Source organism: Mauremys mutica, chromosome 2 (genome assembly GCF_020497125.1).
Source record: "Mauremys mutica isolate MM-2020 ecotype Southern chromosome 2, ASM2049712v1, whole genome shotgun sequence".
In the NCBI taxonomy this organism is placed as follows: domain Eukaryota; kingdom Metazoa; phylum Chordata; order Testudines; family Geoemydidae; genus Mauremys; species Mauremys mutica.
The window spans coordinates 168,853,824-168,878,052 of record NC_059073.1 but is presented as its reverse complement, the minus strand read 5'-3'; the positions used below and the strand labels follow the sequence as shown (position 1 = coordinate 168,878,052).

The 24,229-nt window shown below is 42.0% G+C and overlaps 1 protein-coding gene across 6 annotated transcripts in view; it reads right to left on the bottom strand.

Moving 5' to 3' along the window:
- The window catches only part of MED10 (mediator complex subunit 10), a 73,140-nt gene extending 49,358 nt beyond the window's left edge, over nucleotides 1-23,782 (bottom strand). The window contains exons 1-5 of one of the 6 annotated variants that reach the window (XM_045005554.1): nucleotides 23,575-23,781; nucleotides 22,741-22,824; nucleotides 21,367-21,469; nucleotides 18,339-18,445; nucleotides 10,980-10,999 (exon numbers count right to left, since the gene is read on the bottom strand). In XM_045005554.1, the coding sequence (XP_044861489.1) occupies nucleotides 18,350-18,445; nucleotides 21,367-21,469; nucleotides 22,741-22,824; nucleotides 23,575-23,696 (405 nt within the window). In that variant the 5' untranslated portion in view covers nucleotides 23,697-23,781 and the 3' untranslated portion in view covers nucleotides 10,980-10,999; nucleotides 18,339-18,349. Of the gene's footprint in view, nucleotides 1-10,979; nucleotides 11,000-11,020; nucleotides 11,126-17,318; nucleotides 18,446-21,366; nucleotides 21,470-22,740; nucleotides 22,825-23,574 lie in introns of those variants that run through there. The other 5 variants (XM_045005555.1, XM_045005553.1, XM_045005556.1 and 2 more) reach the window with 5 other exon arrangements.
- Between the last annotated feature and the right edge of the window lie 447 nt (nucleotides 23,783-24,229).

The following is a 24,229-nucleotide window of genomic DNA, read 5'->3' as shown; positions in this document are numbered from 1 at the left end:
GGTGAAGCACTGGAATGGGTTACCTAGGGAGGTGGTGGAATCTCCTTGCTTAGAGGTTTTTAAGGCCTGGCTTGAGAAAGCCCTGGCTGGGATGATTTAGTTGGTGTTGGTCCTGCTTTGAGCAGGGGTTGGACTAGATGACCTCCCGAGGTCTCTTCCATCTAATATTCTGATTCTATGAAACAAAAGGGGAGAGGGGAAAGGGAAAGGAGGCCACTTCTCCTCCCCGCTAGGCTGGAAACAGAAGGGGGTTGGGGCGACAGAGAAGTACACAGGAAACCAAGGGACACAACCTCCAGCACAAAATAGTAGAACTGGCTCCTCTGGTTGCCCTGGGGAGGAAAGAAACTAAACTAACATAAGGGGGTGAAAAGCAGTGAGGGAGACAACTAAAGGGGAAGGGAATCACAAGCTCTAGAGAAAGGGGCACAGGTGGACTAGCAAACAGGGCCAAAAGGGTGGGGCGAACAGCAGGGATAGGAAAGAAGGGAGGGGTGGGGTAAGCACAGGCTGGGGAACCAATAACAGGGAGGGCTCAAAGAAAACCAATCTATGAAACTAGGGGTGGGGCTAGCAACAAAACTAGCGCCTTGAGATTAGGGCAGGGCAAACAAACTAACAAAGGAACTACAAAGAAAGAAGTCCCTAGGGAACCAGGCCGGGCAAAAGGGAACAAACAGAGCAGCCAAAAGGGAGTGGACGGGGCAGGCAGCATGGGGAAAGGAGGCAAACTGCTGCAAAGGGGGGGCCGGTGGGTGAGGCGAGGAAGGAAGCCCACCAACCAAATGCAGCCGGGGAGGGAGGACAAAACCAAGAGTAGGAAGAAGAAAAGTGCGCCCACGAGTGCTCAGACAGCAAACCTTGCTTGCTGCTGCAAAACCCCAGGTGATTAGAGGGAGGAGGCAAGCAGCTGGGCCACAGAGTGGAAAATGGCCTCTAGCAATGTTTGTGGTGGGGGAGGGGGCAGCAACAGTAGTGGTAGCTAAAGAGGGAGAGATGGACTGGGGGGAAGGGCTCTGCACCAGTCCCCCGCCTCCTCCACACCACCACCAACAGCTACCACCTGCAACCCAAACACTGCTCGAGTACAGGTTGTGACCCAGTACTGGGTTACAGAATGAAGCACTGGGTCGCCTTGCTGATTCAAATTACAATGATCGTTGCCACGCGCAGCAGGGACCTGGAGAGGAGAGAGGTAGGGTGTGGGTGGGAACTGGGGAGGGGAGCAAGTTGGGGCTTCTAGAGCTGCTGCAGGCCTCTCCCCTGGCCCCAGAGCTTGTTGCTGCCGGCAGGGAGAAAGAGGCCCTTCCCCTGGAACTCTGTGCTGTCTGTTGGCAGGGGGAGAGAGGGCACCTTCCCCCGGAACTAGCAGGGAGAGGGCTGGGAGAATGCTCGGGCCAGCCCTGGGGCACCCCGCCTGCACCCCAAACTCCTCATCCCTGGCCCCACCCCAGAGCCCACATCCCCAGCCAGAGCCCTCGCCCCCCCCCGCATCCCAACCCTCTGCCCCAGCCCTGAGTTCCCTCCTGCACCCTGAACCCCTCATTCCCAGTTCCACCTTAGAGCCCTCACCCCCAGCCAGAGCCCTCACCCTTGCACCCCACCCTCTGCCCTACCCTGGGCCATCTCCCACACTCCGAACTCCTCAGCCCCACCCCATTAAATTTGTCACACATCACCTCCATATTGGTGTAAATAAGATTAATTCCACACATGAGTGGGGAAAATTAGAGGGAACACTGATTACAACACCATTAGAATAACATTACAATTATACATGCATAACAGTGTGTTTCTGGTATTTGCACAGAGTTGCATCTTACAGTTACTATGTGTTACACACTACACATGTGGACAATGCAGTTTGAATATAATCCCCTAAATTGCTTTTCCGATCCACCCACTGCTGTGTGGAGACTAAGATTTTTGCATGATTTCTGATAACCCCCCCCAAAAGCTGGAAAACATGAATCATTTTGTAATAAGAAAAAGAAGTTCGGAAACACAGCCATCAAATCCATAAACATCTGTAAAGGAAAGTGTAAGTACTCTATGCACAACAGAAAATTCTAGCAGTAAAAACGAACAGGCGGCTTCCGACTCATCTGAACAGCCAACTAAAAAGAAAAAAATCATGGTCGAGGCAGTACAGTGTTGACTTCTTGAAATATGGCTTATTCAATTGTGCTATAGCAAACCAAGAACCAAAGCCCCAATATGTTATTTGCACTGAACTGCTTGCAAACAAGAGTTTAAAGCCATTAAAGTTGAGGAGACATTTAGAAACAAAACATACAGAACTTGTGGATAAACCGTTGGTCTATTTTCAAAGGAAGCAATGGGAGGTCATGTTCTCAGCTGGTCAACCCCTTGAATGATAAAGCACAACTGGCATCGTATTTGAAAATCATGTGGCAAAAGCAAAAATGACCCATACAGTTGCTGAAAAAGTTATTCTTCCAGCATCTGTGGATATGGGGTAGACAGTTTTTGATGAGAAAGTCCTCTGAAAAATTGAAAAGTATTCCTCTCAGTGATAACAAAGTAGCTCGGCGAATACTGCAGAGAATTTGGAAGCTCAAATTGTAGTGTGCTTACAGTCAGTCAGGGATTTTGCTATAGAACTTGATGAAAGTACTGATATTTCAGATTGCGCAATGCTGCTAGTTTATGGTACATATGCCAAGATGATTTTAAGGAGGATTTGCTGTATTGTTTGACTCTCCCAACGAATACAGCAGGGGTACAGATATTTGCTGCACTGAATGACTGCGTAGTTGGAAAATACAAACTGGAATGGAATAACAAGTGACGATGCAGTAAATCTGACCATAAAGAACAGTGCAGTTGTGAAAAAAATCTGAGGGGCAGCTGGCAATGACATTGTTTGGAACCACTGTTCCATTCACCGCAAACCTTTGGCGTCCAGGGATATTCCTCCTGATTTTATGACAGTACTGAAGGAAGCAGTCAAAATCGTAAACTTCATTAAAGGGCACTTAACAGTAGGCTTTTTGAAGCACTATGCTTAGACATGGGAGCAGAACGCATGCATTTACTGTTTCACACTGAAGTAAGGTGTCTGAGTGCTTACCAGGGTATATTAACTCAGGAACAAGACTCGTGGTTTTTTGGTGGTGAAACGGTCTAGCTTGGCAACTTTGTTTGATGATGACAGTTAATAAAGTTGTCATATCTTGCTGACATTTTCTCGATTTTAAATGAACTAAACATGAAGTTAGGAGGACGATCCAATGATTTGTTTCAACATTATGAAGAGATACAAGTAATTCAAAAGTCACTGGCACTGTGGCAAGCAGGTCTGAACAGTAATTGACCCAGCTACTACATATTCCCAACACTGTTACAACAGATTGAGGAGAAAAACACCAGTGAGAAAAAAGTGAATGAAATGAAAACTATCATAGAGTTACATCTCGCTGCTCTGACACTTTTAGTTGCTATTTCAATAAACAAGTTTGAATATTTGAATGAAAAACACTGGGTGAAAGATCTTTTTGCTTTTGAAAACCCTGAGGCAACAATGGAGCTAAATCTGATGCTTGAATAAAAGAATGAACTGCTGCATCTCACCTGTGATAACACTCTGAAAACACGGCACAAGTCAATAAACTTGTCATCATTTTGGATCAGTGTTTCCAAAGAATATCCACTGCTACATAAAATAAGTGTGCTCTTGATACTGCCATTCACAACAACCTACATGTGTGACGTGGGATTTTCAACTATGACATGATTAAAAACAAAAGAAAGAAACCAACTGATCAATGGACCTGATATGCAGGTAGCCCTTTCATCCTGTGATCCTGACTGGAATGAGATCATGAGGAACAAACAGGCTCACCAGTCACATTAAGTAAGTGAAACTCAACCTGATCACTCTTATAGTGTTTTGTTTAAAAACAATGGCTTTGTATAGTGTTAGTTCTGTAACCCCTTTGGGGTCTAGAGAGCATGGCCCCTTTAAATCTTTTTCCCAAGGGAGAGGGGGAGAGTAAGAAAAAGGAGGGAAACTCCAGGGGGCAGGGCTGGAGCTGGAGGGAGAGAGAGGAGAAGCAGCATGGCTGGCCCTGGAGAAGGAAGCAGAGAGAACCTGCCTGAGGCCTGAGGAGGACAGGCCCGATTGGGGACAGCCCAGGACAGGAGCCAGGAGGAGCCCTGTGCCGGGGGGAATCACCCGAGGAGGACAGGCCGGAGCTGGACCCAGTATCACGGCTGCCCGGAGCTGCCTGGGGCTGTGAGTACTGGGGCTTGTGACTCTGTACTGGGAATAAGGAGGGAGGCTGTTAGATAGTTAAGTGGGGAGGTGGTCGCTCTGTGCGGCTTTGCAGAGAGCGGCAGAAGAGGGCACCGGAGGGGTTTGCTGGGGAGAGTTCACTGGCGCCGAAGACGACCAGGAGCACCCAAGACCCACCCCCATTCCACAAGCTCATTCGAGAGATACGTGAGGAGGAGGAGCGATTGTTGCAAGCGGATGCAGTGTTGCAGCCGAAGACGGCAGGGAGTCACACCACCACAGTGCTTGGAGAGATGGAAGATGCCCCATCAGTGGCAGCAGCACTGAGAGATTTGACCCGAGAAGTGGCCATGATGAAAGCTCAGGGACATACTGTGCCATCCTCAAGAGAGGAGAGTAGCAGGAGGGGTGATAGAGTTCTGTAAAGTTGGTTAAGCTGGAATGTATTGCAATATTATGATTTTATGAAAACTCTAGTCAAAAGATATAATTATGTTGGATCACGGGCATCAACAATTTTCTCCAACTGGGTCACGAGAAAAAAAGTTTGAAAACCACTGATCTAAGACATTCCCAGCTATAGAACAGATAAGTGGGGCATTCTTTACAACAGCCAACAGAGGCGGTACCTCAATTTATATGCTTTTCTTAATGCTGGTCTATGTGGGGGCTATTTGAAACAAGTTTAGTTTGAATTTGATGCACTCTTCAGATCCACAGTGAACAAAAGCCATGTTGATTAAAAAGCCATGTTAATTATCAGGTGGATAGTGTTTTCACTTTCTCCCAGGTTTCCTCTTGGTCTTTCACTTATGGCTGGCCCTGCATGTCAAAGCCCTTCTTTTTAAAGAGTTTTGGGCACCCTGTGCATCACACCTCTTTCTCTTGAGTCTCCTTTCAATATACATTAGATCTTGCCCATCCTGTAAGGCCAGGTGGGTAACCACCTGCCCTATCCAGAGACGCTCAGGAGACGTGGCCTACTACATTTTTGGCTATGTTTTGTGTGTGTTTTTATGTCGGGTTTAATAATTGCTGCCTCCTTCTTAAATGAGTTACAGAACATTCCCTCCATGATATCCAGGAAGGGCCTATCCAGCCCAGGCTTTGTGACGTTTCTGTAGATGGTTGGGTCCCTGTAATTTTTCAGGTCCACATAGCATTTTGTTTTTTAAAAACTCTTCTCTCTCCAGGAGTAGGTGCAGCTTGATGATCACTTTGCCAAAAGCATAATGAGATGTCTGTTCAGGTGTGTCTTTATTTCAATGGTGATAGTATTGATGTGATGTTTACTGGCTGTGATATAATGCTGTTTATCATACATGATGGTGACAAACTCTCTGATCCTTCCTCAGATGAGGACGCAGCGTAACAAAGTCCCCCATAAACTGGTGATCTACACTGTCTGTGTATAGATACAAGAAGTTGAAACTCCCTATCTCTCTTGAGAAGGGGCTTTTTTTTTTGACACTGCAGTTGGGGGCCAAATCCAATATATTAGCTAGCTCCCTGCCTATAGAAAAGCATAAGCAACATCAGAGGATTTAAGTGTAACTTTTGTACCCGCAGGGTCATACTTTATGACCACCTCTGGTAGTTCCCCTGGATGATTAGCCACAGTATTATTCATATAATCCAGTAATTTGGGTATAGACAAGTAATAGCCTCATCACAGGTTGAAACTCCATTTTTTCTCTCCAAAGGCAATTTCAGAAGGGGTAGCTTCATTGACACTGCTCCAGCTGTGGGGGTATTGTATTTCCATTATCCTCTGAAGCTTCTGCGTGATCCAAGGGCTTAACTTGATGTACTGCAAAGTTCAAGCTACTGTTTTGAAGAAAAATCTGAGCTGGAATTGCTACACAAAGCAATTCATTTTTTTCTTCTCTTTACAGAAATAATTGTTTTCTTTTACAACTAAATGTCAGAGTTGAAAATGTGTTCCACCCAACAAATTTATCAGGCCACTCCAACCATTTCACCAGTAGCCACTTCTGTCCTCACCCTTTCTTCCTCTGCTAGGACTTTTTCAATTCTGTGAATCCTATCCTGTTGGGGGTTAACTTTTTGTACTTCTTCAGCGTAAAAAAAATCCAGTAACTGTCTCACCTCCATAATCTTTTAATTGGCATACAGTTCACTGGCCCTTGGTTAAGGCTTCATCCACTACGAATATTTCAGTGATAAATGTTTGTTCATAGCCTTTTTCAAAAGCTCCTTTTGTTTTTAAATAGAGTGGCCTTCTCTAAACGAGGAAGGAAACTGATTTATTTTAAAACCTTCTCCATAAACCATTGTCCATACTTTCAGATAAAGGTCTGATACAATCAAAGTTTTCAAAGAACTATATATAACTCTTTATAAACTCTGGTAACACATCATCAATGTAGTGAAAGGTATTGTTGGTTGTAATATATCTCCCAGTCTTAGATTTTAAAGTTTTGTTAAACCACTCCACAACCCCTACTTTGACTTCATTAGTAACAAACTGGTGGACATGTTACTTTAACAATTTGCTTAAAGGTTTGTTTAAAAATTCAAGGTAAACAATTGTCCCTGAAAATAGTTATAAAGACCTTGGATATTTCACCACCCATCCTGTCTTTTAGGCCCAAGCATATTTACATAGAATGTATATCACTGTTAAGATGTACTTCACAGCACTGTTGTGTTTGGAGAGCTGCTACATATCCACTTAAAACCACTGCCTGCAATTATGCATCACATCTGAAGTAACAGTCTTATTTCTTTAAAAACATACTTGTACTGGTTTGTGTAATGTGTAAGCATCTTGCTCTGAAATCCAACCTGTTATCTGTCTTCTATTCAAAGAATTACTATGTTTGTTGGCTGCTTGAAAAAGAAGATTCATGCCTCTGAAGCTGCCAACTTCCCTGGAGATGTAATATTTTCTTTAACAGAGTCTCCTGTGTACACATGGCTGTTGGTTGCAAAGTATTTTACTAACACTAGTATGGAGGGGTCACAATCAAATTTAAACAAAAATCTTTTAATCACATGATTTAACACATTTTTACAGTCACCGCTGTGGAAAATGGACATTGTGAACCCACCCCATCCAAGGGTCCAAGCTGGCTCATTCTTCCATTTTGTTCTTATCCAGGGTTGCCTCTTGATCTCTGTCGGAGGCATAAAACAAACAAAACAAAAAATGCCACCACACACACAGCCGATGCAAGATAATATGCCAACTGAGAGTAAATCTGTTCCAGGCTGTCCTAGGGGCTTCTCAAAGGCCTCTAGAAAGGTGATGGCAAACTGTTCACAGATTTTTTCAAAAAAGAAATAGCTTTAAGTCCTATTTTAGATTTACAAAAACCTGGGTCATTTCCTACCCCGTTACAACCCCCCCTAACTTCCACTTGTATAGTTATTTACCAGAGCAACATCATCTTCATTCATTTTGTCCAATGGTGACTCCAAGGAGGCTTGGTTGCCTTCCTCCACAGGTTCAGATGGTGGGCGGGCATCACACTCAGTCTGACTCTCAATAGCATGGGTCTCGCTGTCAGGTTCCAGTGTACCCAGCCAACAGTGGCCACTCCCTTCTCCTCAAAACTGTTGCTAATGTAGCACTTTTTAGCTCTAAGGGTGCTAAATAGCTCACAACTAATCTCCTAGTTTTCACAGGGGTGATAAAGGCTGCCATGTTTCCTCTCAGCATTTCCATGATTTCTGAATACACACCCTTGAAACAAGATAGCTCCTTGCTGCGTGGAACAGGCTTCCAGGGGTAATGCTGCTGACCAGCCAATTATTAAACTCCAGAGAGCGGAGTATCTGGCCTAGCTACTTGTGCGATACCTATTCTGATTGGTTCACATTTCCCTTCCAGAATGTCCTATGGGGCTGGAATCTGCTTGGATTGGTATAGAGCGGTGGGAGGAGTTCTTAGAGGGAGCACACCACTTCCAGACAGGTCATCCCACCCTGAAACTTGCCCTGATAGACCTCTTCAAAACCAGGAGTGACCATACAGGGCTGGAACAGACACCAATTTGTAGAGGGTAGCAAGTGGGGGAAGGGGGGGATTGGCAGTCTTAGTGGAGTCATATACCACCCCTTCCTTCCAGCCATGTGCCAATCTCTGCCCCAGAAGCAATACCCCAAGGGAGAGGGTCTTATGAGATGAGGAGGAAGGGGCAATTTACATTATTACTGACAAGCCCTAATAGAGGAGCTCCTATCCAGCAGGCAGGACACATCTGCATAAGCATTCAAATACAGAGGGGGGGGGGGAAGTCTTGCAATATGTAAACTTACTATAAAGGAGAGGTGCTTCTCCTTTATAGTTATGTCAAAGCAAGCTTCCTATAACTTTGGCTTGGAAAATTGGTTTGGTGTGAAAATTACCAGATTTACTCTTTGGGCAAAAAGGAGAAAGTTTTCACAAAGACCGCAGAGTATCTGAAAATCAGATAAAAATCAGTGTTTTGTATAAATTGCTTTATTTATAACAAAAATTTGAATTAAAACTTTTAATTTAAAAAGTAATCCTTTTACAGTTAAATTTGAATTTATGGCAAGCTGGTGTTAAGCCCTAAACACAGTATAATCTATTCATTTAAATAAATACAAAGACATACTGAATCAATGAGACCTCTTCACAAACTTTAAGTAATGAGTTAACGGGATTTTTATACACAGATCCGGGGAAAAAACAGCTAACTTAAGGTCAAGCTTTATTAATATGGTACATTTTGTCATGTACTGCACAAAATACATACATCATTTTCACTCTTTACAATGGAGTTAATGCTAATATTCTGTTTCAAATGTCAGTACTTTCAGCTCTGATGTACAGAAACACTTAGTTTCATCTGTTGTATGTATCCAGTACATATTTTTAGTTAATAAAACTTTTAAAATGCTGTCTGTACAATTTAATTGAATTCCAGTTTCCATCCAAATGCAGCTTGATACAAATCACAAGTAAAAAGTTAATTATCTAGTAAATTTAACAATAAAAATGAAGAAATCAAGAATCTGAACAAATGTATGTTAAATGTATAGTTAATGTATCCTCCTGGTTAACAAAAGAGGTGTCAAATCTAGTGTAAAAACTGCATTTAGTTTTAAATTAAATCAGCAATGAAAAATGCTTAGGAAAATAACTACAAAATACAAAAGGAAAACATGATTAAAACTGATTTATATCAAGATTTTCTACTTGCTGATTTTAACTGGTAATTAAACCAATCCATCCATCCACCCTGGTTGGAGGCGATTATAAAAAAAAAAAAAAAAAAACCACAGACAACAAAAAACAAACAAAACAAAACACGCTTCTCTATAGTTCAAAACATATTGACCTCCCAGCTTGTAACTTCAAACAAAAACTCCTTGCTTTCAAAGTTGTGATGATATATGCATTTCTGTACTTTAACTCATTTGTGTGGGCAGCTTAATTGTTCATTTCCTTACATGCAAAAATTTAAGCAGGCCTGTTTTTCAAATTAAGTGTTTTGTTTTTGAAATTAGAGACTAGTTGCTCACCATGCTAACCAATAAAACTGGCTACACTGTATGCTAAGCAAGAGTACTTTGAACATGGAAACAAAGCCAGAAGACTTAGCCTACTTATTATCACTTATAGATGCCTGTTCCAGCATTGATGTTTTGTTTTGGGGTTTGGTTTTTTTTTGTTTGGGGGTGGGGGGGTGATTTTCATTTGAAATGCACAAAGACGAATGTTGCTGAAGCATTATTGCATTCAACTAAAGTTTACATGGAAAAGGACAGGTAGAGTCAGAAAAGAATAAACTTTTACTCTTATCTGAATAAGCTCAAAAGCATTAAAAAAAAGTTAACTCAGCACACACAGAATATAAAATTTTCAGAAAGAATTACCAAACAATGACTTGAAAAATAAAGCACCACATCCTGATGGGTGTAATGTAATTTCTTCTAAAATCTGTATCCTTGTTTATTTTGGAAGAAACAACCTGCCCAATGCATGGAGGATTTCCACTATTTGATCCTGAAGGAAGGAGTGGACAAAATGAATCATGCCTTTCACAGACCAATATCATTAAATGTTTGAAAGTATAAAAGTTGTACAAGATTTTAACATTAAAAGTGTCTAAAAACGTAGGCTAGCCTGTCTCCCTCAAACAGCAATATTTTATATTTTGATTAAAAAGCTTGTTTTATTTTTCCAATGTATTCTGCCTTAGGCAAAACAGGTTTCTTGGTAGAATTCATAGTATGAACACTGCCAAACAACCCTCCCCTTCTGCCAAGGCTGAAAGACAAGTCAATGGCTAGAATTCAAGATGTACTTTATTTACTTTTAAATCATTTTTCAGATTTACTCTTGTAAGCCTTGGAGGTATGAACCAAAGTAGGCTTGGCCTTGGCAGAATAGCAACACACCAGGTATTAGCTAACCAAGTAAGCACATTTCTGACCAGTGAGGATGGTACTAGAAAACCTAGACCTCTCCAGTAAATAGGTAAACAAACACTTGAGATGTTACAAAGACACAGACCCCTGTTTTGTTCAAAATAGGGGGTATAAGGCTGGTAACTAACAACATCTAGGCCTGGTCTACACTGGGGGGTGGGGAAGGGAGAGAAATCAATCTAAATTACGCAACTTCAGCTACGTGAATATTATAGCTGAAGTCGACGTACTTAGATCAACTTACCGTGGTGTCTTCACTACGGTGAGTCGAATGCTGCCGCTCCCCCGTCAACTCTGCCTGCGCCTCTCGCCGAGCTGGAGTACAGGAGTCAACGGGAGAGCGCTCAGGGATCAATTTATCGCATCTAGACTAGACGCGATAATTGATCCCCGCTGGATTGATTGCTGCCCGCTGATCCGGCCGGTAGCAAAGACATACCCCTAGAGTGTAATAGGTGACTTGTTTGTATCAATGTATAACAGAAGTCATAGGAGGGACCACTTTGTACTGGCCTAGGGGACAGCATCATGCTATGCTGATTGAGCTGGTACCTTGTTACAGGCATACATGTGTCAGCATACCTGTAACCATTGAGCTGGGGTACTAGGACTGTGCTTTGTCAACAATAAACCTGGCCAAGCACCTTCGCCACCAAACCAAGCTGGTGGTCTTTCTTTATGAACATTGAGGTCTGCTGAATCAGCAAGCTGTACTCCCTACTGGTGCCAATACACAGGAGCTCCTGAGACCAGCAGCAACAATACCCGCACTTCTCACCCTGTCAATTATTTCACTAAACTCATAAGTAACCAACAAATGAAAAAAATAGGAAGTATCAGAAAATTTGCCTTTATGCAAAAGATGTGTATTCCAAACACTTCATAATCAATCCCTGAATTATTCAACGCCATAAAAGAATGTGGTTCAATTTTTGGCAAAGCAGCAGTAAACAAGATGTTGGCATGAATAAAAATTGATTAAAAAGGAGTTTGGGTAAAAGTAGGACAAAATGCCAGACTGAAGATTCTCATCTGAAGATAATCACAGCAACTAATTTAATAAAAAGATCATAAATGGGCTATTTGGCTCCTATCATTACTAGGCAGTAACAAAGTGAATACTCTCAAAAGATACTACAGGTTGAACCTCTCTAGTCCAGCACCCATGGGACCTGACTGGTGCAGAATCAGAGAATTTGCTGAACCACAGGAAGTCAAGGCAGAGTGCCAGCAGGTCTCCATAAACAAGGGAAATAGGAGTGCAGGGGGGGTGCTGCAGCACCCACAGGCTTGGCGCCCACTGTGGCTCCCCGCCCAGAGGCTCCAATGCCGGCCTTAGGTCCCAGCCACTGGCCCCTCACCTGGGGGCTCCGATGCTGGCCCCAGGTCCTCCCACACCCTCCTGGAGCTTGAACACCACAAATCAGCTGTTCGCAGTGCTCTGAAAGCACTGGGAGGGAGGAGCGGTTGGTAAGCGTGGGGCCGAGGGGGGTGTTTGGTGCCTATGGATGCTCCGCACTCACTAATTTTTCCCCGTGAGTGCTCCAGCCCCAGAACACCCACAGAGTCAGCGCCTATGCCGGACCATGGATGTTGCCAGACCAGGGACTGCCAAATGAGAGGGTCAACCTGTATTTTGGTACCAGTTCTTTCCATTATTAATCCCCAAGAAATAGGCAGAATCAACTGAATCAATGTTAAGATTTACATGAAACTGAGACACAAGTCATTACAGCTCAGAGGAAAATGAAGGCCCAGTCTTGCTAAGGTTACGGTTATACTACTTTTAAGTCTATCGTAATTTTTTAAAAATTACATTAAAAGACGACTAAGGTTGCAAAGTCAACCACTCAAAAACTTAGAAAATGCCAGAATAAGATTTCCTGTGCCATTCCCCTTCTGCCTATGCATCATGATTCAGCTTTTAATTACAGGATTTCTACAGGACCTCTTCCTCATTCAGTGTACAGGATGGATGTAGGCCAGTTAATAACTATTCAATATTTTGTTTTACCCTCACTGTTCAATATGCAGCCTTATTTACCACAAATCATCCAAACCCTGCACCAAATAAATTATGTATTTGCTTATAAGCTTTTCTCTAGAGCTCACTGTCAACATCTGAATGCTTCACAAACATTAATTTATCTTAACCACACCTGTGAGTTGGTATAATTATTCCCAGCTGTAAAATGGGGAAGTGATGTACAGAGATTTAGGTCAAAATTATCAAGTTCACTTTTTTGGGGTGCCCAGTTTGGGATGCCTTGGGCTGTTCAAAGAATAACTTACACTGAGTTCTGTTAGAGTGCAAATCAGGTCTTAAATATCTCAAAATTGGACACTCAGAAAGTGAGGAATGCACAGAAGCTACCTGTGAAGTTTTGTGACTTTCCCAGTATTACATGAGGACTCTTGGCAAAGGCAGGGATTGAATCCTATTCTCCCAGGGCACACTTGACTGTCTTAATTACAAGACATGCATCCAATGAAGTGGGTATTCACCCACAAAAGCTCATGCTCCAATACGTCTGTTAGTCTATAAGGTGCCACAGGACTCTCTGCTTAATTACAAGATCTTTTCACTAGCTGCCTCTTTTAATTACACAGCTTTCAACTCATTTACTACATTCTTGATTCATTCCTTTCCACCATCCAAACTGTGCACTGAATGAGGCCTGATCCCAAAGAAAAATCACATGTAATCATGACTACCATAATGCAGACATTATGAGTTTCACAGCTATTTGTTGTTAGCAGAAAAGTGTAGGGACTCAAGAATACTGGACTCCAGAATACAGAGGGTAGTGTTACAAACTATTTCTGCTCTTCTTCTGTTCTTGTCCCTTCTGCTCCTGTTCTACTCAAGTGTGCAAATGGCAGTTTTCAGAGGTTTATAATTTGGCAGCATATGGATAGATTTTCACAGGGACAGGAAAAGGCATTTCTGACCACAAGATAACCTACCTAGGAGCCCCTGTCACGGAGTAGGACCCTACTGTACTAGGCAATATACAAATATATCCCAAAGATGGTCTCTGCCCCAAAGATATTATCCAAATCCCTACTCAAGCATAAAATTGTTTAAAAAACATTGGCAAAGACAGCTCAATCTTAAATAATCTTCTCTGTCCTCCTTATCAGAAATAACTGAACATTCAAAATAAAATATAGCCTGTGGCAAACACCCAGCATGGAAAATTTCAGCACAATTGGTTAAAGTTATAAGCAACTGAAAACAGGGTCTTATAATGGAAAGTGTTAGATAACTAAGTATAGGCAGCACTGCCAGCTCCACCTAGAATTAGATTGCTGGATTGGATCAAATGGTTATCAACTGAAAAATGGTGACCATGGCAATCAGCCATCATTATGCAATCTTGAACAATAACTGATTATCTAACAAATCAAAAATATTCATAGGAAATGACCGGATTTCCAGTGTGCTGGAATTATAGAAAGATATGAAATAAATCAGTAATTATGAGGGATATTTTTTAAAAAGTGACCACCTCATTCAATTTTAACAAATGATCAATTGAAAGAAGGGTATGAACATGCTTAATACGAAAAAGTGAGCTGACATTCTTCACACAATTACAAGAAAAATGAAACTTAAGCCATCTCATTTTCTTACTTTTATAGTTAATATTGCTTACAAAAATCATAAGAAATGAGAGCTATACCTTGACTTTAGCAAAGCTTTTGATACTGTCTCCCACAGTATTCTTGCCAGCAAGTTAAAAAAATATGGATTGGATATAAGGTGGACAGAAAGTTGGCTAGATTGTCGGGCTCAACAGCTAGTGATCAACGGCTCGAATGTCTGGTTGGCTGTCGGTATCAAGTGGAATGGCTGAGGGGTCAATCCTGGGCCGGTTTTGTTCAACATCTTCATTAATGATCTGGATGATGGGATGGACTGCACCCTCAGCAGGTTCATGGATGACACTAAGTTGGGTGGGAGAGGTAGATACGCTGGAGGGTAGGGATAGGGTCCAGAGTGACCTAGACAAATTGGAGGATTGTCCCAAAAGAAATCTGAATAGGTTCAACAAATATAAAATCATGAGTGATGTGGAGAAAGTGGATAAGGAAAAGTTATTTACTTATTCCCATAATACAACTAGGGGTCACCAAATGAAATTAATAGGCAGCAGGTTTACAACAAATACAAGGAAGTTCTTCTTCACGCAGCACACAGTCAACTTGTGGAACTCCTTACCTGAGGAGGTTGTGAAGGCTAGGACTATAACAGCGTTTTAAAGAGAACTGGATAAATTCATGGTGGTTAGGTCCATTAATGGCTATTAGCCAGGATGGGTAAGGAATGGTGTCCCTAGCCTCTGTTTGTCAGAGGATGGAGATGGATGGCAGGAGAGAGATCACTTGATCATTGCCTGTTAGGTCCACTCCCTCTGGGGTACCTGGCATTGGCCACTGTCGGTAGACAGGATACTGGGCTAGATGGACCTTTGGTCTGATCTGGTACAGCCATTCTTATGTTCTAACAATGAAAAGTGCAGAGTCCTGCACTTAGGACAGAAGAATCCCATGCACTGCTACAGGCAGGGGACCAAGTGGCTAAGCAGCAGTTCTGCAGAAAAGGACCTGGGGATTACAGTGGATGAGAAGTTGGATATGAGTCAACAGTATGCGCTTGTTGCCAAGAAGGCTAACAGCATATTGGGCTGCATTAGTAGGAGCACTGCTAGCAGATCAAGGGAAGTGATTATTCCCCTCTATTCAGCACTGGTGAGGCCACACCTGGAGTATTGTGTTCAGTTTTGGTCCCCCCACTACTAAAGGGATGTGGACAAATTGGAGAGAGTCCAGCAGAGGGCAACGAAAATGATTAGGGGGCTGGGCACATGACTCACTAGGAGAGGCTGAGGTAACTGGGCTTATTGAGTCTGCAGAAGAGAAGAGTGGGGGGGGGGGGATCTGATAGCAGCCTTCAACTACCTGAAGGGGGGTTCCAAAGAGGATGGAGTTAGGCTGTTCTCAGTGGCGGCAGATGACAGAACAAGGAGCAATGGTCTCAAATTGCAATGGGGGAGGTCTAGGTTGGATATAAGGAAAAACTATTTCACTAGGAGAGTAGTGAAGCACTGGAATGGGTTACCCAGGGAGGTGGTGGAATCTCCATCCTTAGAGGTTTTTAAGGCCCAGCTTGACAAAGCCCTGGCTGAGATGATTTAGGTTGCTCCTGCTTTGAGCAGGGGGTTGAACTAGATGACCTCCTGAGGCTCCTCCCAACCCTAGTCTTTTATTATTGTATATATAGAACTAGATTTTGGCCCCAATAGGGAACATCATGAGTAAGTGACAAAATAGTCAGATCAATGGTTAGCTAGAGATACACCATAATCACATTTTTCTCTTACAGGACATTTTTAAACCATGTGAGGCAAGAATAAGAAAACAATTAAACAAGTCTTTTCCAGAGGACTGGGAGAATATACTGCTTGTCTCTATGAAGAACAACAACAACAAAAAAGTGTCCCTTGGAGGTAAGTGGAAGATTTTGTGTTTATATTCTATATTATTTTATGTTTATATTCTTCACCACAGAGTTTTATAAACCAAAATAGATTCAAAATTCAAGAGGTAATGACACAGAGTTGGATTCATTGCATCTTTGAGAACAGTTTCAAACTGAAAGATTTCAGTTCTGATTTAAAAACTGGATTCAGGTGTAATTTCAAAACGACATTCCCTACATGTCTATTATTAGTTTTATGTAAACGTGTACGTTGACTGAAATTAAACAAAGTAGATATGTTTAAAATTTATAATTATAAATAAGATAGTCTAACTATAGTGAGAAAGCAAAGACTCATCATTGTGGTTGATTAGAAAAGAATTCGGGAAGGGAACTTATTTATTTCAGATTAATAATAGAACCATTTGAGGAAGGATAAACCAAGAAAGATAATCTGGCTAAAAATAAATGAATGTAATTTAAGAGTATGTATACTTATTGCAATCTGGAATTTATACTGCCTTAACTCACCTGTATTCCTACCATCTCTTCTGTTAATTAAGAAAACTTGTACCGCCAACATTGCTGTTTCTAGTTTTATTAAATATAAACAGGAGCTAGAACAGTTGCAGATACTGCATGTGCAAGTGTGGCATTCATGAGTTATATAAGTGACTTGAAACAAATGCAAACATAACATTTGTATTCTCTATTTATGCTGTTGGTAAGTGAGCTGCTTTACAGTAACAGGCGTGATCAAATAATTGAGCAAGATTTTAAACAAACTGAAATTAAATCTCAATATACAGACCAACATCAGTGAAATGTTAAGTATTAGAACAAGAGGCATATCTGCTACTATTGGAATGCCTCCCTAACACGGGAAAAGTAGGGATATTTTCAGCCTTTTCCACTGTGAAGCTAGCCTTTCAATATGTACAGTACAGCACTGCATGGTGATCCTGTTAAACTAATCTTTCTTGCAAGAAGGAGCACCTATAACAAACAGTAGCTGTGAACATATAACTACATGACCTATTAATCTCAAAATGAAATTAGTTTCAAAACCTAGTTGGAACCACTTAAAACGCATACCACTGTAATCAAGAAAGTTGCCTACCATGAGAGCATTTTAAAATTTTTGATTAAAAACAAAGATTATCCCAAGTAACAAGTTATTTTCAGGTGTAATTCAGTCTAATTAATCTATGACTTCTCAAAAGACTTAAATATGCTAACATGATTTCTATTATTCTGAGCCTTGTGCTAATTTGTACAAGCTTTCTCTATTATTTTCTTGAAAAATATATTGGGATGGTATGGAACAAAAACATACTAGAAGAACTAGCTACAAAATTCACTTCAAAGTGTTTATTATATATTTTGCCCAAAGAAAACGCAATACACTTAATAAAAGATTTGTTCTGCATCAAATGCTGTACAAAATATAAAGCACTGCTGGGAGGCCATCCTTGAAAATTCAATTTTTCCCATCCTCAGCCTGTCCTTCCATTCACAGGATTGAAGGGGGCTTTTTGGTTGTGGTTGATAAAGTTACATGGAAGTACAGCACCTGGCAATGGATTTCCATTTCAGCAGAAATTTAGTAAAAAGAGAAGAGTCCTGTCCAGTCATGCTTTTATAAACTGTCAGGAACAGCTAGTTAATAGCAGTCAATTCTTACTTCCCCCATGAGATAGACTGTAGCCTATTTTAATAATCAAGTATAAGTAGCTTCCAAAAAAAGTGTATTTATCCACAGTCTGGCACTTGATCATTCGAGATATCTATATCTATATATAGATCTCTCTATAGATATAGATATTATTTCATACTAGAAGTGTACTTTGTAGGAAATGATGCATAATAGCTTGCAAGTCACATTTATGCCCCAAACAACTTTTGTGGAAAGAACACATTAGCAAATGCAATCTTTAGACACACAAAAGTCTGTAGGAAAACATTATGGCTTCCAAAATAAAAAAATAAATACATTAAAAAGAAACAACAACAGTGAGTTGTAATCAGGCTCCCTCACAGCCCAAAACCACGACATACATGAACACACCAAGTAGGAAGACTTAAGTTCTTCCTCGGTCCAGTGAGCTCAACATTTTCACAACAGGAGATTATCAGTTCCATGAAAATATTAGGCATCTTAGAACATACCAAAGGCAGTCTTAAGGAGGAGGTTCTTCTCCTCGAATAGCTTTGTACTTGGCCATGTCCTCTGGGAAGACTTTAGTCAGCTCTTGAATCAATAGGCTTTTAAATTTCTAGAATGAAAAAAGATGATTTTAGAACATAAAAAAAAATAAAAAGGCCATTTATTGGAGCCAGTCAAACAGAATAAGTTATTAACTGAAATATTTGCAAATAAATAGTCAACCAGGTCTACCATTCCTTGACCCCACTGAATGGTATTCAAGTCAGAAAGTCAAGTCCTACAAGACCCTTATTCATAGTAACTGCCTGAAATCTATTTGCTGAGGCAAACTCAAGTATTTTGTATTTTCTATAAACTAAACTAGCAATCAAATTCATTCAAGAAACGTAAGGAAACTGGACTCTTGATAAGCTCTGGCGCAGTGGTGTCCAATTTGTGGCCCTCAAGTCTATCATTTTAAAGAAGAAAACTGGAACTTACTTATTAATTGAAAATGTGATGAACCATGTCCTGAAGCTTGTAAACTAAGTGCTTGTCTACACTTACATTTTATAGCACTCTAACTTGCTGGCTCAAGCGGGTGAAAAATCACCCGCCTGAGCCAGCAAGTCTGAGCGCTTTAAAGCGCTAGTGTAGACATGCTCCAAGCGCTGGGAGCCAGGCTCCAAGGGCTTGGAGTTAATCCACCTCCACGACCACACTTGCACTTCAAAGCACTACCGCAGGAACGTTCCCGCAGCAGCGTTTTGAAGTTTCCAGTGTAGACATACCCTAAGAGGCCTGAATCAGCCCCCTTTCCACTATTTCCCCTAATGCTACCTAGCTCTTCTCTTCAAGCCCCAAGAGCAAGTCTGATGTGAGCCAAGTTCCTCTGACCAACTGCTGTCCCTTCCCTGATGCAGCAGCTCAGCAACTCATCCAGTAGTTGCTTGCTACACCACAAGGGAAGGAGAAAATAGGTCTGACTTCCCCACCAGGCTGTGGGAGCTGCAGGGAGAAAAGGATAGAAGTTTGATTGATACTGCTTGAGACCAGGGAAGCACCTGGCAAAGCATGGCTGGTTTTCTTCCCTCACACAATCACCAGGACAAAGGTAGGGAATCTTTAGTAAGGGAGGGAAAGATGCTGAGACCCAACCAATTATGGCTTCCTGAATCCTTACCCCAGCCCTGAAACCAGACAGAGCAGCCTAGGAGCTTCTCTAATTTGTGCTGTGGTGTCCAATAACTGGGTATAGCCAGCGTACAGCTTGCTCCAGTCGCACCCTCTCCATCAGAAATACGACTTGTATAGTTAAACATAAAAATATTATGCTAGATCACAATAGGTTCACCAAGTCTGATATTCTACCCAAAAGGAGCATCTTACACCCAGCACTTCAGAAGGAATAAAAGAATTCACTTAGACAAGTACGTAAGGCTACACATCATGAGGATGAAGACAGACCACTGAAATCTGGAGATCAATTTGTGTCTTGTAGCATGCATGTTGCTGTCCTCTGTGCCTCTTTAAATCTAGCTATTCTTCAGCTGACGATTTTTTCCTGAATCTTGCTAAACTGTCTCAATATCTTTCAGTAATGAATTCCTACGGCTGATTAAACATTATGTAACAGGATGCCCATGCTCTTACTGAAAAGAAACTGCTAATTCAAGAACTGTAAGTCAAACACTTTTTTTAAAACAAACATCATCTGCTACTCTGTGCCTCATCTCCCACTGAGGATAGTAAAATACATCTTTTATTAATTTTGTTGTTAGGTAAAACAATTTTTCGTTATACATCTATAATTTATCTACACACCAGTGTTCCAAATACAATGAGGTCAAACAAGATTTTGAAAACATAACAATGCTTCTATTAAAGGGGAATAAGTGCAGACTGCTGTTACTGCTAAAACTTAATTGTCCTCCACTCATGGGTTTAAGAGTGGTTTGGGGTTTTTTAAGTTTGATTTAATCCCTTTAGAATCACACAAGGGGAAAATACTGTTATGGGTTGGGATATACCTTGTTGAATCTGATGTGGTTAAAGCTGCCCTTCACTCAGGAAAAGTGGAAGAAATATACAACTCCTTTACAAAACCAGAAAGGTGGAATAGCAGCCTACAGCCAAAACACGGACACATGTAAGGCACATGTGGGTGGAGAGGCTTCGCTAAGTATTGCTTTAGCAGCGGTGTATGAGACAGGGAAGCAGTAAGAACACACAACAAAATCAGCGAAAGAGCAGAAAGTCAAGGACAAAGGCTTGCCTGGGAGCATGATAAAAGCCTAGAGAGATTTTTGGGCGAGTACTGGTTGAAAGAGGCTTGGAACTGTGAGCAAAGAAACTCTCTCCTGTTTGATTCCTGCTATGTTCGGGGAAACATGACTCTCTAAATTCTTTGTAAATAAAGAGGCCTGCATTGAAGATACCAAGCTCCATCATCAGTTTCTTCTCCTGACCAATACAACCCACAGAACCCTGAATTTTTGTGAACTATTTGGGTCATACAAGGGTAAAGCATCATACTTTATTAGAAAGAGATAATTAGAGAGTATCTTTCATGTTTTTCTATTCCTAGAACTGTTTAATGGTGAATGTGTACACCATAGCCATACTTAGGAAATTACACGTATTCAGTGTCTATGGAATAGCAGTAGTAACAAAACCAATTAGCTCTTACACAGCACACTTTCCATCATTATATATCAAAGTACTTTACAAGAGGTGGCAGCTCTATGAACAGACTGTACAAAGAAGATTAGATTAGATGTGTGTTATGGCTAAAGAAATGAAAGTTTGATTTTGTATTTAACCTTACTGTAGAATTAGAGACCATAACTACAAGACAGGCTGCAGCATTATCAGTTAAAACAAATAGATTGGAGATAAGACTCAGTGCAACCCATTTAAGAAAATCTGAAAATCACTCAAATTTAAGAAAAAAAAAATTGATGACAAGGCTTACAAATACTTAACAAATATGGTTCCTATTCTTATTATAAAGAACACAATTATACTTTTAATACATTATACTCATCTTACCTTCATTGTGTCAATTTTGCCTTTTACTTGTTCATTTTTAGCCAAAGCCCTTTCCAAACACTCTTTAGTGTAAAGCTGGGGATTACGGCCTTGATCTATGTATCTGGAAATATGAAAGATGCCATGTAAGTGTATCATGTAGGCTAAGATATTCCTCATCTTCACTAAATACAGCAATGAGAAGCTCAATTACACTGAGTAAAAGTAATATACAAGCATGCTTTGTATTCCGCCATCTGAAGCATGCATTCTAATATGTGGATTAGGCCAGCAGCTCCTAAACTGTGATCCAAGGAGCACCTGCCTGGTTTTCAATGACCAGCTGCTTCTAAGTGTCCAGACTTTTCCTTGTGGAGAGTCTAGAGGGTTGTAGAATGTGACTAGCTAACTCTAGACCAGACCACCAGTAAGTACATGAAAGTTGGAGAAGAAACAGGACTCACCATCAGCAAATGGACCAGCAGTGAGAGTAAAGCAAAATGATGTGACAACCATAGCAAAGTGGTATACAGGGAGAAAGGAATAAAGCAGAAGATCAAGAGGAACTGAGTAGACCAAACTAGGGAGATGGGGAGGGGGGAGAAGAATATATATTGACTTCTTTTAAAAAGGTCACACTTACTTTATTAGAAAGTGCTAAAAAGGCATAAGTATTTCCCTAATTTTACTATGCCATAGAAACAATTACTGTAGTTGCCACAAGGATGTTGTGTGATTGAAAAATAAATTGAAAGATATTGTCTCAAACTATTAAAATGTGGACTGAACTATAAGAAAGTTTTGAGACCACCTGGTTTATCCATCTACAATTAGCAATACTATACACATCTCTCAGCTTGTCATATTTGAGGTAATTTAGAATTCATGAAATTGGATGACTAATGTGCTAACTCAATGAACAATACAAGATGACTCACGTAGCTCTGCCAGTCACCTGTTATACTCTCACTGATCTAGTTTGGGCCAATTAGCTGACAGCCAATTATGTAAATATATGCAGTGATTATGGTGTACAAAAACAGGGGCTCTGATAAAAACCAAACTAAATTTCACTTGTAAGCTAAAGCAAGATTTGAATCCTGAATAAAGAACGAGAGTGAGATGGAAAGCTATGTATAGTACCAAGTCACTGAATTAGATAAGCCTTGGGTTATGCAATTATATGCAAACATAGATGACAAAATAAACAGATGTGAAAATAGATGGATAATTCATAATTTGTATCATTCCAAAAAAATTTGAAGGAAAGAGTATTTTTAAAGTCAAATTTACAAAACATAAAAACTGCAGTGGAAATGTCTAACACTACGAAATTAACTGTCCGTTCAATTTGATGATGTGTGGAGGTTGATCTCTAGATGTAAAGTTACTTACTCAAAAACCTCTAAAGGTACGCTTATATCGTGAAGTTGCTGTCGGCACTTGTCAATATCTTGCAAGCCTGTAACCATAAAATTCCTGGGAAGAGAAAAATCATGTGGCTATAAAACCAGACCCAAATTAGTTAGACAGCCTTCTGTATTTTCACAGCTACAATGTATAACTGATCTCACTGTTATTGGGTTGCTGCCTACAAGAGGCTGCAGAATAAACAAGGGAATGAAGAGGTTCTCATGGCACTTTCTCCATGTGTAACTCTGGATTCCTAATGCACTTCTAAATCAAGGTCTTGGGTACATAACACATCATACCGAGTATACGAGTCCCTTCCAAACAGGTAAATTAGAATCATTAATCCCACCAGGGCAGTCACAAAACAGATTATTGTTGCAATCACATGTCCCAGATTTGAACATACTACAAACAAATTTGGAAATCAGTATATTTTCCTGTGGGGCTGCACACTTGGCACCACTGCATCCTGTTGAATCACTACTAATATACCATTCTTCAAAGTTTAGTTTACAGTTTATTCAGACGTATTGCTCTTCACGCAACAATGCAACGGCATGTTAGAGAGCTGCTCTCGGCACGTGGCAGGTGTTCCTTGACATTTGCGCGCTGGTCCATCACGGACAGACCCCCCCCCTCCTCACTACTCCTCGGCCAGCCAGCGCCCGCAGGCTGGGGGCACCGCGGGCTGTTACAGGCCAGCGCTGCTCCGGGAAGTGCCCCCGCACCCGCTTCCCCACAAGCCCCCGGGGCGCCTGCACGGGGCTGGCGCTGCCCCGACCCAGCCGCGCGGCGCGCGGGGGGAGGGGGTCTCACAGCTTCTGGTTGAGCCCGGCCTGGCTGCTGGGCTGGAAGTCGCTGACGATGATGCCGAGCTGCCGGATGTTCTCCACGAACTTCTCCAGCTGCTCCTCCAGCGAGTCGAACTTCTCCGCCATCGCCCTGCGCCGCCACTTCCGGGTCAGCCGCCACTTCCGGTCGCGCGCCCGAGAGCGGGGGGGGGGCGGGGCAAGGGCGGGGTTCCCGCGCCCGGGGACTCGCCCCCTGGCACGCGGGGCTCGGCTCGGCCGCCCCGGCCTCAGGGGGAAGCGCCCCGGGGGCGGGGGCCGCTGGCGGGTCCCGCTTGGCCCTGGAGCCGGAGACGGACGAGCTCAGCGGGAGTTGCCGGGTGTGGGCGCAGCTGCGGTCCCGTCAAACCCCTTATGTGCCGCGGGGAACCCAGCTGCCTGAGGGCGTGGCGCCGTGGTTGCCGTGCTGGGGATGATGCGGTGGGAGTGTGGACACTGCATGGTCTTTGTCGAGTACTAGGCCTGCTGCAGCTGTCCCGTAGCATCCTGTGCCGCTGCCAGTTCTTAGGCGTCACAGAGACAGGCAGAACATAAAAGCAGCCATAGCAGGTCAGACCAAAGGTCCATGTAGCCCAGTATCATCTTCAGACAGTGGCCAATGCCAGATGCCCCAGAGGGATGAA